This window comes from Setaria italica, chromosome II, assembly GCF_000263155.2.
Source record: "Setaria italica strain Yugu1 chromosome II, Setaria_italica_v2.0, whole genome shotgun sequence".
In the NCBI taxonomy this organism is placed as follows: domain Eukaryota; kingdom Viridiplantae; phylum Streptophyta; class Magnoliopsida; order Poales; family Poaceae; genus Setaria; species Setaria italica.
Window position 1 is genome coordinate 17,060,796 of NC_028451.1, and position 13,183 is coordinate 17,073,978.

The 13,183-nt window shown below is 41.3% G+C and overlaps 1 protein-coding gene across 1 annotated transcript; it reads right to left on the minus strand.

Moving 5' to 3' along the window:
• Nucleotides 1–731: 731 nt before the first annotated feature.
• LOC101761677 (protein DCL homolog, chloroplastic) lies at nucleotides 732–9,039 on the minus strand. The gene is made up of 3 exons (XM_004956235.3): nucleotides 8,741–9,039; nucleotides 2,888–3,002; nucleotides 732–1,457 (listed from the first exon to the last, which is right to left on the minus strand). Exons 1-3 carry the CDS (start codon nucleotides 8,992–8,994, stop codon nucleotides 1,266–1,268), a joined length of 561 nt encoding a protein of 186 aa, XP_004956292.1. The 5' UTR covers nucleotides 8,995–9,039; the 3' UTR covers nucleotides 732–1,265.
• Between the last annotated feature and the right edge of the window lie 4,144 nt (nucleotides 9,040–13,183).

The following is a 13,183-nucleotide window of genomic DNA, read 5'->3' on the forward strand; positions in this document are numbered from 1 at the left end:
CAGTCCCTCAATCTAGTCGTTACTCCAATGATCCGACATTGGAACATCCAGCCTACACATTCTATGAACTGGCCCTTGGAACTTCACTTTCTTAGAATTACTAGATGATTAGCATGATCAGCACGGGAAGAAGCAGCAGGACATGATTAAACCCATGGCAATTTTACAATAGAGAAACCCAGCAAAATATTTTGTTCTTCACCTACTCGGTGGGCAGCACATAAGGAGTCAAAGCTGTCAGGCAACCACCCTCCTGGAGATGCACAGCACAAGACACAGTGATTGCAATAAATGGGACAGGTGAAGATCAACAGAGAGTTCGGTAAATCATGCAGCACCAGGTTTGGTAAATCATGCGGCACAAAGCTAAAATAGCACGCCCTCCCTTGCAATCATCATCCATGCAACTTCCATGTTATCCCAGCACAAAGAATGTACACGGTCCATGGTCATAACTTGATCTTATTTTTGTCGAAATAAAACCACGTTAAATTCGTGAACCTCACTGTCCTAAATTCGTGAACCTCACTGTCCAAATAGCCCTAAAAGCCGGGTATAAACGCCAGTACCAGGTAGCATCGAAGATGGCGACAAGATTCTTTTCAATCTTTGCTACGTTTTGATTACGTGCAGTCATCACGTTTAAACTCTGAATGCCAATCTCACTTTGATTATTTTAAATGAACACTTGAAAAAAGGTATGGCTACTATGGCTAGATTGTGTTGAAAAGTAGCTTCCAAATATGCTTCATACTATTAATCAATGATCAAACTAATGGCTTGGCAACCATGTCAGTATCCTAAAAGACAGTTAATCTACGACCAAAGGGAATAGATTCCAAGCCAGAAGATCAACAAGGATGGAGAGTAAGAGATGAAAGTTGAAAAGATGAGGCTCATCACCATCGCTACTTTGTAAATACTGAATGAATACCATAACAAGAATGACAAATCCAGCAGCTCAGACAAAAGAGTTGGAACAGACTAGCAGGGTGCACTAAAGCATCCATTTCATGGAAGGCAGCACTTCTATTACATCACCATTCACCAAATGTAGGAGATGCTGAGGTCCAAGGCGTAGGAGATGCTGAGATCCAAGGCCCATCACCATTCACCAAAAGCCTGGCTATTCACTTGACGGGCCAGCTCTATAGGCTAAACAGCTAAAGTAGATTGGTCAAGCCAATGGTATATATAGGCGACAATAGAATCAAAAGTAGGGAAACATAAGATTTTGGCAAAGGAGCCATCATGTAAAAGATGTCCTACTTCTGAACACGAAAAGGTTCTGAGCTCCTATTAACAAGATGTTTCTGCAGAAACCTGTCTGCATGAGATGGATACTTCTCTTTGATGTATGCCTGGAGACACTTGCGGTATGAGAAATCCACCCAATCGCCGTTTGTTCTAACAACAAAGAGGCACCTTGATTGCCTGAACTCAGGGTGCCTGTCAACCTTTTCAAAAGGAGCCCAAGTTTAAAAATAATAGCATGTTAAATTGTAAGAGCACACAGGAGAAAATGCAGTTATGATGAGTGCAGTATGCAGACGAAGTATCACATGTCAAAGAAAATCCAAAGTTGCTTCACCAGAGTTTTCATCCTATCCTCTTGGTGCGTTTATGATGCAAGAATGATCTGTTTCAGTCATCTCAATTTCTCTGGCAGGAGCAGTTAGTCATTTCTACCCAATAACTCTCCCTCACAATCCTATCTTAAGTAAAGCCTTCGATTTAGTGCAGTTTTCTCAACTTTGGATTTTAACTACGAGATCATAAGGGGCATGACAGAAGTGTAACACCTGTACCAAACTAAATTGTATGGAGGACTGACAAAAGTTTTCAATTGCTACAAGGAATCAGCTATACAGAATTACAGATGAATGCCACAGAAGGGAAAAAATAAATATGCAAGTTTGTCAGCCATTTCTGGTAGGCGGTCAATGGTTTCTGACCAATACCAGCTTATAAACACTGAGGTAGCAGACAAACAAGAATGAAAGATTGAAGAAAGCTGGTACCTAACTCACGGTAAACTTCTGTTCCTAAAAAAGAAGGCATTACAAATGACCAATATAAGTCTGACACTACATAGGTCTCCAAATCTCCACAAATAGGAATCAAGTATGTTTGCTTTTTTAATGACTATGAATGACTTAGCAAGAGGGGAACGCAATGGGTGCTGCTAATGTTCAGAGAGCCATCATTGCTTTGTGGAACCTTGACTAATTATAGACGCACTCTTTTCTGAGGCCAGCAGCATTTAGGGCCTGTTTGGATCAGCTAGAGATTGTGGAAGCTGGTTTGTAGATTATGGGATTGTAAAAGCTGGGTCGAAAGCTGGCCTGTTTGGCTCAGCTAGAGCTCTTAAAAGCCCCAATGCACAAGCTGGCAAAAGCTAGGGAGAAGTAGCTTGTGGGATTGTAAAAACTAAACCAAAAGTTGGCATGTTTGGATCAAGTTAAAGCTTTTAAAAGACACAATCCACAATCCCAAGCTGATCCAAACAGAGCCTTAGTTTTACAATAGCTACTAAGGGCATGCAAATGCGAACATATCAGAAGTTAACAATAACCAAGTGCAACAAATAGATAGACCATATTGAGATATTAATGTTTGAGCACGGCAGTCAAGGCAGCTGATTCTAATTATTAAGCTCAATGGAGATCCTCCTCTATATGAACCCAATGTAGAGCAAATAGCCACATAGTTAGCTTTTTTGTACTTCTAACAACAAACAAACAAAATTCCTAAGTAAAACACATTTAATCAAGAAAGCTGTGGGCACAAAGGGGAACAAAATCTGGAATGTAACAGGAACACAAGTAAAAAACTTGTTTGAAGAGCTAACATGTATTTGGTAAATTGGGTTAGGCATTATACTTACCATTATACCATCAAGCCCACAACCAATCTTCTCATCTACACAAGGATGATGGGAAAGAAGCTTTTCTACTACAACCTTTTCTTCAGTTGGGCTTAGAAATCCACCATTTTCATACCTGGTATAACATAACATTGTCAGAAGGGCAGGGAAAAGTGTCCAATTAAAGCAAGGCATAACATGGTACATCCTCACAAATTGGAAGTTTTACAGAATACCACCTAGACATTGGGGTGTTTTGCACAATATAATCAAGAGCATATAGCAATCCTAGTAGAGTTTCTGTTTTAGCTTAGGATGTTAATTTGGAAGCATATCCAAAAATAAAGATACAACTGCACCTAATTTTTTTTCAGCAACAAATAAGCCAACACAATGCCCAACTAGGACTAAATTCACATAAGTGTCAACTTATTAGCTATAATCCTCTCTCAAATCCCCATTGATCACGTGTTCAAGAAAAAATTCCCCATTGATCAGTAACGGACCCAGCGATAGGGCGAGGTAGGGCGGCCGCCCTACCTAACGCCGGCAACAAGGAACCCCGACCCCTTCTTTCTTGAGGGCTCCGACCGCCCGACGCCTAGCTGCCCAGCTGCCACCTGCCTGGTGGGTTCTGTTTGTGCGTGTGTTTGCCGAGCCGGGGGGAGAAGACAACAACGAAAGCGAAGGGGTATGGCCGAATGGGCCAGACAGCTATAGAAGAGCCCATTCAGCTCTCTGTGGTAGATTAAGACCAAACATCAAATGACTCAGAAAACAGCGATGTAGTCCACTGTTCATTCATTCACCGACACTAAACACTATCACTGCTGGCCGTTGCCTGATTCCCTCACAAATCTCATGCGCAGACAGCGAGCTGACTGCCAACGTAAACCATCATGGTCAGAGAGACAGCAGAAGCTAATTGGGCCAGGAGATGCATAGGCACAAGCTAATTGGATGATGCATAAGCACAAGCTGTTGATATGTGGTAGTCAGGTATAGTATTTGTTCTTCTCATGACAATATTAACCATTTTGTGATATGTGATTGCCAGGTCTAGTAGTTGTACTCGTTAATCAATTTTTTTGGCAGGTATACTCATTATCAATTTATTGTTGGAACTAAAGGATTGTATCTTTTTCATTGCATGAAAAATAAATTCTCAATGTTTTATTAGGGATGCCACGTTTATACTTCTTTTCATCCACAAAAGTTCTTATTTTGTGCTACTTATCTATGTTTACAAACGTTTGTTACTAATTTGGCAGCTTTGGTCAAATTTGTGCTTCTCGTCTCCACCCTACCTAAAATTTTCGGCTGGGTCCGCCACTGCCATTGATGACAGGCTAGAGCAAGCATTCAGGTCATTGTGGACAGGCCAGATCATACACCTCTTGACTGCTTTCTGAGAGCGACTTTCCAAGTACATAAACAAAGCAAGCAATTGATGTGGAATTGTAGACAGAGGCAGTAGGGAGGGTGTAGAGGTGTGCTAAGGCGATAATGGGTTCATTAAGATTAGCTAGCAAACTGCATCCTGATTAGCATGAAGATCAAATGCAAAAAAAAAAAAGCAAACCAAGGTCATCTTACTTGACAGACCAGTGTTACAGGGAAGAAAAACAACTATTGTCTACATGAACCCATCCAATTAACATCTCAACAAAGCAGATAACACCATAAGTAATCAACCAAAGAAACCTACTTTGGACTCTTAACAACCAAGCATCGCTGCCATGGGCGTTGGGCTCCATAGCAGCCACAACCTGATCTCTTAGATAGATTGTTTACATAAGTTAACAGTTTGGATTAGATAGTTAACATAAGGGTTTGATTTGGTAGCTCTATTTTTTAGGGCTGGCCCTATACATTATTAGCTCTGTCTGTTCCTCATTTTATCAGATAAGAGAAATAGATCTAACAACTCCCCATGTTCCTCATCCTGGTCTAAGTCATCTGTCATCCGTAGCAACCGACAATGCCTGACTCGGCAGTGTTTACCCCGTCATTAACTCGGTTCATACACTGCCATAGTGGCATTCAAGTCTTTTACTTATTTGAGTAATGAGTAATGACAGGCTTTAGTTGGCATTGCAGTGGCTTATAATCCACAGTTTTAATTCAAGAGCTTGCACTCATGAAGGATACCTAACTAGTCCTAAATTCTACCTTGGTCAAAACCCTAATGTTTCAGGCTTTTCAGAAGATTATCTAAAATAGTTTCAACTTGGAGTTGGGGAGCCAATTTTGGACAGTGATTCACAGTTCAGTAACCCAATGTTAATACGATATGCAAACTGCAAGCTATTACAGATTTATAAGTTCCCATAAAATAAACAGCAAACATCCACCTTGAACACATGAAAGAAACTAAAGAACTAAAAGTAGGCAGTTATGTGCCGGTTATGGTGTAGCTGGCACCACAATATCAAGATTCCAAACATAATAGAGCACTACCAGTCCTAGAATGATTGATTTAACCGAACAACCAAATACCAAAGCACAAGCTCCTCTTCTGTTCCTAGAAGCATAAAGGCACAAACAAAACAAGCTTATTTATGAGTTTTGAACTACAGTAGATGAGAGTTACTACAAATAGCAACAAAACTGAAAAATTCAAATACAGCCATTTGTTTCCTGCTGCTCTTTGTGAAATCATCAATTATGTGCTTTCAATGTAGCCATTCAAGATTGTGAGTTGACTATGTCAGCATTTTATGGATCAATGTCTTATTAATAAAAGTGAAACAGCAAATGAACTATCTCAAAATCTTGATTCAAGCTATAGATTCAAATAGGTAAGAGTGTATCATTCAACCAATTTCTATTGAATGAGTATTGTGCTCCAAGTCTCCAACAACTTTCCAACATCACTGAGCTATGCATATTTACATGGTCATGCATCGAGCTAGTCAAGCAGCCACCTGCATAAGAAAATTTTGAACTGGAAAGTCAAAGCCGTTGCCTACTGTAACACCACACAAGTGCACGGTGACACAGAAGCCCATTTGATTACTCACGTCATGGCTAATGACATAGTGCACTGCCCTAAGTACACAAGAGCTATCAGGATTTCTTCTGATTGATGCATGAACAGCTTCACATTGTGCCCTACTGTCAACCACTCCTAGTCCCCTGACAGGTCCATCAATGAGTCGTGGCGTGGAGGGCCTTAATGTAGAACAAGTGCTTGCACGGTGACCCTTGCCAACTATTTGACACAGTTGAAGCAAAGGCTAAGACAATACCATTCCACCATCTCCTTAATATTCAGCCACTCGAAAACCCTCCAAGGTGGATTGCTCCAAACTTGAGCGGCTCCACATGGGGTTTCGCTACTGCCTGCTCCTCTAGGCTCTAGCAAAAGCGGGGGCCCTAGCAACCTAGAACAGGAACATTGACTAAGAGAACGACATAGTTGTAAGGGATGAAGGCATGCCAATGCCTCCCTGTTGCATGGCACTATTCAGATGCTCCAGTAGTCCAGAAGTGTAGATATTGACCTGTTGGTCCTTGTCCAGCTTTTCCACTCTTGCTACTAAGGCAGGAACTGCAGATTGTAGTTCTCCACCATACTAGTGCAATGTAGCAGACCCAACTCTCCTAGCAGATTGCTAATGTCTACAGCTGAATCAGACATTAAATTACTTGAAGAAGGTCATCCAGTCCATAGCTCCATCTTCCGCTCTTGCTACTAAGGCAGGAACTGCAGATTGTAGTTCTCCACCATACTGGTACAATGTAGCAGACCCAACTCTCCTAGCAGATTGCTAATGTCTATAGCTGAATCAGACATTAAATTGCTTGAAGAAGGTCATCCAGTCCATAGCTCCATCTTCCATGGCTAGGCGCAGCCTCCGCTACATGGTAAGGTGAGCCAAATCTTTTCATATTCAGGAGTACTGACATGCAAAAATTTTGTTGGCCGCGGTTCACTCACAGCAAAGGTTGTCCTTCCAATCAAAGGTCGGAAACAACTACATACTGAGCAATTAATCACCTTGGTGGAAAAGGCAGGAAGTTGGACAAGAACCACAAAGTCAACATCTAGACCATTAGAATACTAGTGCCTCTGAAAACAAAATTGAGCTCCTAAGGCCCAATGATGTGTGAGACAGACATGAGCTTGGCTCACATTATGAGCATCAAACCAACATTTTGTTGAGATCACACGACAGGGATATCAACAACCCAACACCTAGTACAAGTACTTCAAGCTATTTGTCGGTTGCATTACCCACATCTTATGTGATTGGAAATGCTACTTCTGCATGAAGAGCCACCACCCATGGGATGAGCCACGCAAGCCAAGGAGCCTAGCTCTCAAATGTCTTCAAGAAATTGACTGTTAGAGAGATTTCAGAACATCATTGGCTAAACCTTTGCTTTAGCTATGATGAGTAGTTTAGCTATAAAGGCTGTGGCTGATGAATACACCCTGTGGTGTATGGCAGGTGCCTTTAAACTCTGAGCTCCTTGCTAGGTCGCTGGCTCCCCAAGCTTAGATTGCTTGTGGTCTTGGATCTGGCCCTTTTCTTTTTGTCCGTGGCATGAATATACCCTTGTTAGGAGTGGTGTTGTGCGTGTCTGTGTGAGTTGGTGTTCAGGCTACGCTTTTAGTCTAGCTGTTTGTATTTTTTTTTGTGCCTTTTATTTCCTCTCTTAATGAAATGACATGCAGCTCTCCTGCGTTGTTCGAGAAAGAGTAGTTTAGCAAGGGCCATCACCGCAAGCATCTCTGTTTCTCATAGAGGTGCTTGAGGAGTGATGACACAACTGATGATGATGATGGGGTTGCAGCATTGGTATCTGTGTCACTGACAAGGAGCCTACCGGCAAGGTAAACCATGAGGTTGCTCATGCACCTTTGGGAAAAGGCATTGATAGTTCTTGTAAACTAGGGGCAACACATAATGTCATAAATGAAAAGGTGACGTCAACCCAGAGAAGTAACCGCCGCCCCATCCCCTCAGCCCACAAACTGGCAGGTTATCTTCTTAATTAGGAAGAGCCTTTTTAATTAGGAAGTTCGTCTATTTCAGTAACAAGAACGCTGCCTAAAGATCCCTAAATAGCATATTGTTTGATGAAAGTAATGCGTAAACTTCAATAAACAGGAAAACCCAAGAAGGCAAGAACTACAACGCAATCTGCATTAACATTTTTGGTGTTCATATGATCTATAGTGCCACTCTTCTTCTATAGTTCAAACTCAATTAATTAAATAAATAAGCATGTTTGCTTGTGCCTTTGTGCTAGGAGCAACAGGAGAGGAGCTTGTAAAATTCACATTTTTTGTAAGCTATCTGGATTTTGCACAGGGGCACTTTGCATATTATAGTTTCACAATAACATAAGGCATACAATGACACAACTAATCTTCCCTTTTTGAGAATAAATTCCGTCATTGTACAGCAATATCCAGCAACAAATATTCTAGTACAGCTAATTTCCATGGAACTGGAAACAAGTTTCAAGAAGCATGGGTGCTTATGGAAAGACTAGATTCGGTCCACTGCTTTAAGTAGTTATAGTCTCATAAGATTCCAAGAGCATACTTAATGATCATAAATTAGTATTGCCATCTCATCAAAAAGAAAAAGTATCATCACTGGTCTAACAATAACAGAGGCCACAGCACTCACCTATATTTGAATGTGTCCAACATCACCCGTGAGTTTTTCAATATGAGCAGGTAACATGCACAAACACACTAACTCTGCATCCCCGAATCACAACGCCGAGAAATGCTAACAAACAAACGGGCAAAATCTCATGTATCGTCTCTGAAGACCCTCAAGAGAAGATGCCCAAATAGTAGGTTCAAATCGACAGCGTGGCAGCCTGAGAGGTACTGGAACCGAAGCTGACCTGCGGGAGTGGAGGATGTCCTTGACGAGCTCCACGACGGGCTCGACGTCGCGGAGGATCTCCGCCTCGGCCTCCTCCCACGGATCGGCTTCCCCCGCAGCGGCGGGCTCGTCGACGGTGGAGAGGCCGCAGAGTTGGCGGTGGATGCGGAGCGAGATTCCCGGCACGGCGGCGGCGGAGGCGGCAGGCGGGACGCCCCCGCCCCCGCGGAGGAGGAGCGTGGCGGCCCGGGTAAGGGCGGCGGCCAAGGCCATGGCTGGCTTTCGGTGCAGCGGCGAGCGAGAATGGAACGACGCAGGAAACAGGGTTCTCCGGGGTTTAACCGATTCGGAAAATGAATTTGGGCCGTAGATTAGAGTGGGCTTGGACTTGTCTTGTAGAGGAGTTGGGCCCGAATTTGTGCAGTCTTTCTTCTTTTCGTAAAGTTTCTTTTGAGTAAATTTGAGGGAAATTTCCCTAGCGTTTACTTTTAAGCGTGAAAAAAATTATGTTCCAACTTTTTTAGGAGTAAAGATGAGCCTTTAGACGAGGGATTCAAACAGGGCCCAATAAGCAACGACTGGTCAGTCAGCACAGCAGTCAGTCAGTCAGTGTGAGTCGGACGGTCGCTGGATGCGGGGGAGCTAGCGCCTAGCAGGCAGCTTCTTCTCCAGTCCTGTATGCACTCCTTCTGTGAATGTGTTGGTGTTGCGAGTTTTGACGCCGGCAACGCGCTACGAGTCTCGTCTACGACCGCATGCAGATTCAGCAGGAACGACGGATCGGGAGGAGCACGCAGCTGGCAGCCGCGCCATCACACACTGCCATGTGGGGACGCGCAGGACCGAATGGAATCGATCGATGGAAGCAGAGGGGGGAGAGGGGCGCGTCGGAGACCAGACCACGGACGGAATAACCAGGGTGGCCTCGTTGAATGCAGGTCGAGTGGTCGACGGTGAGGACAGAAAAAACGGGGCATCTGATGCTAACCATCTCTCCTCGGTCTCCATTTCGTTTCGACAGGGATTCCAATGTGTATATACCTTTTTTTTCCCTGGGAGATGAGTGATGCGAATAAAATAGACGTACACCACCCTCGCCCTGCAGGCCAGCAGCATCTTTTTCATGTGAAAGAAACTTCTTCAAGACCCACGAACCAGCTACTCTGATCGTTGAAATGAAAATTCTCCAATGTTTTACACGGGATTGCAAACTTGCTTTTTACTCAGAATCTCTAGAAGAACCAGCTACAAGAGACAGAGAGAGAGAGAGAAAATCAATAAATTGGGTAACAGAAGTAGCAGTTCCATAGAACCCCATGCAAATATTGTTAAAAGAGTTTTCGGTAAACAAATGCCTTTTTTCCCTATTTCTGAGAGGCAATAAACTGAGTTCAATCTCTTAACAATAATTCAAAAGATCATATGCTGCAGTGTGAATGCCACATTATGATCGTAGCCAATGTGTAGGTGGGAAAAAAAATGTCATTCATTGATGCCCATTCCTCCATGGGAAACAAGACTATTTTCCCTATTTTCTCTGCTCCAGGTTATGCTCGAGAAGGTGCAAGAAACTTTGAAAGGGAAAGACTACAATAATGAGAGGGATGGACAATAGTAGAAATCCCAGATTCGAGAACCAACCATACTTTACATGGTGCCGTATGAAACAATATCTACTCCGATCCTCATCATCTGTCTTTTAGCTTCTTTAATTTATCTCTTAATACTTATTGTCAAGCAAATCCACTGGCTAATTAAGTTGTAGCCACTTGGTCCACGGAGAAATGGGCATAAGATGCAAACAACTAAACATCACGTACTTGTACGGCATGCGCACATAATGGATTTGTTGAACCACCGGTTTGGTTGCGTATAGACAACATGACGGCATTCGAGGCTCGGGATATTGAACAACAACCGATGAGTAACCATTACATGTAGGGCAATTTCCCTATGTGCCATTGGCTAAAACTTGCATCCTAAAAAACTCATATCTTGTAAATACCATTGTTTATAAATCCTAATCTCTTCCATGCCAATATTGACCAGAATCCGGTAGTCCTAGATAACAGGCAGGTCAAGCTGACCTATTCGCCCTTGCCCTTACTTGGACGGACATTTTTTTTTCATTCTGGTAGCTGGTAGGTACTCCGTAGACAAATAGCAGCTCCTCTGGTTTCTTGAACACCAGATCGACACTTGCAACAAAAAGAAAATCGCAGCTAGCAGATATCTATATTACTATAGTCTCACTGCAGTACTGCACAGGTAGCAAACGTAGATGAATTAATAAACAAGTAGATAATCAGACCAGCTCGAACCGTCCGCACCTGTCTACGATTTGGTGATGGCTCCGCAGGGGCAATTTTGCCATTTGGAAGGGTCCCTAACGGTGGATGCTAACAGAAGCTAACGCAGTGGGTGGCAGATCGAGGATTAAGATTTATGCCAATGGCACATGAGGAATTTTCTCTTATATATATTTCCACTCTTTTAACAATTAAATATTTGTTCAGAAAAAAGGTCGTATTTTTTTATTAAAAAAAACATGAACATCGTCTAGCCATGATAACGCCTCCAATATTTTTTACAGATTCATACAATACAGCACAATTCTCAAATGTAAATTGAACCAAGAGTCCACACACATGTTAGTGCAGTCAAAAGGCAGATGGATCTAAGCCATTGTAGCAGCTAGTTTGATGTCAGCTGTGGATCCTGTGATGCTGTCTCATGTCTCGAGAATACTTTAGTTTGCGCCCCTACACATCACTGATAGCGAAAGTAAGTTTGCGGCCACCTAATAATGATGTCGTCTACAAAGCACTGTGGTCAAAGTTTTGCCCATCTACTAGTACTAGCTATCACCCATTCAAACTTTCTAGCTTCAGATCATCATGCACCCATGGCCATGTCAGCAGTGTTTTCTCTTTCTTTCCAATTTTCAGTTTTTCAATACACGTTTGATAAGGGAAACGAATGCTTCAACTGAATTAGTTAGTCCACATTCTGTTTCAACAGCCAGTTTATTATTTGCATGTAGACTTTCTCAAAAATTATTTGCATGTAGAACACATATATATATATGCCATATAATAATGATTGGCACTTCTATGTATACGGTATAGTTCATTCTTAAATACTAACTTCATTTAGGCCATTCTCCCTTTACAAACCTTTACCAAAGCCCAGCAATGTACATAAATTCTGCCCTTCATTAACCCTTAAGCTTACTCCCTGTATCCATCCGCAATTGTCATCAGTCATCTTACTCATATTTTTCCATTTCCGTTTTAGTGCATCTTTCTTTTCTTTCTAGACGTTCATACTCTTCAACGTGACAAAAAAAACATGTAATCAATGTCATTTACTATCTTGAGAGATTGATTTTTAGTGGTTAAAAATAGAGTTGATGGCGATTGTTTGTGTTGTCATTTCAAAAAGTCAGTCTCTCAAAATACTAAATGACATTGATTACAAACAGTGCATTTGCAGCTCTTTTAGAGTTCAAAAATTATCCCACAAAAAAGTGTATTTGTAGCTTTTGGACCAACTAGATTTAATTGTATGCACATTTAATTGCCTAAAATTTTCATTTTACCAAGGTACATGCACATTTAATTGACAAACCTTTTTACCTTTCCAAGTTGCATTTTAACTTTTCCAAGATGCGTGCACATTTAAGTGCCTAACTTTTTTTGTTTCCAAGATTTAGTCCATCAAGATTTGGTTGATTAATTACTTTAATTAGGGGCATCCATGTCATTTCTCATGACTAGTACTGTTCCTAAAAATTCCTACTACTGTTCCTAAAAATTCTTAAAGTGCACTCTTTATAGGACGGAGTGAGTATAACTTGTAAGAGCACATATATGAAATCAGTATCAATAAGAACTTAGAGCAATTGTGGGAGTAAGAGCTTGAAGGAATATACTCGTCTCAATTTCATACCAACAAAAATACATAAATATGTGTTTTAATTCCTAAATTTAATTAACTAGCAGGAAGAAAATGATATACCCCCATATTTATACCCAGAAGATTTTACATGATATGAATAAGGACATAATATGAATATTTCAAAATAGCAAAAATGGACACCAAAAGATGACAAATTGAAATAATCACACGATGAGAGTATTCTCAAATATGGCGCACACGATTTCTTGGGCTACAACTTCTTGCGATACAAATTTATAAAGTATGATATATATATATAACTAATTTATGTTTTTTACTATGAAAAATAGTTACCTAACACATTTCCTTTGTGAATCCAGATCCTTGTCAGCATATGTGGCTAAAGAAAAATAATAATGTGATTGATCGATATAATTAGATGAATAGATGAATATTTGAGATACCGTATTTACAAACCTGTAAATAGCGACATATATTGCATCGATTATATTATTATATTAAAAAAGAAGCCATGAATAAGGTCACGATACTTACACAACTT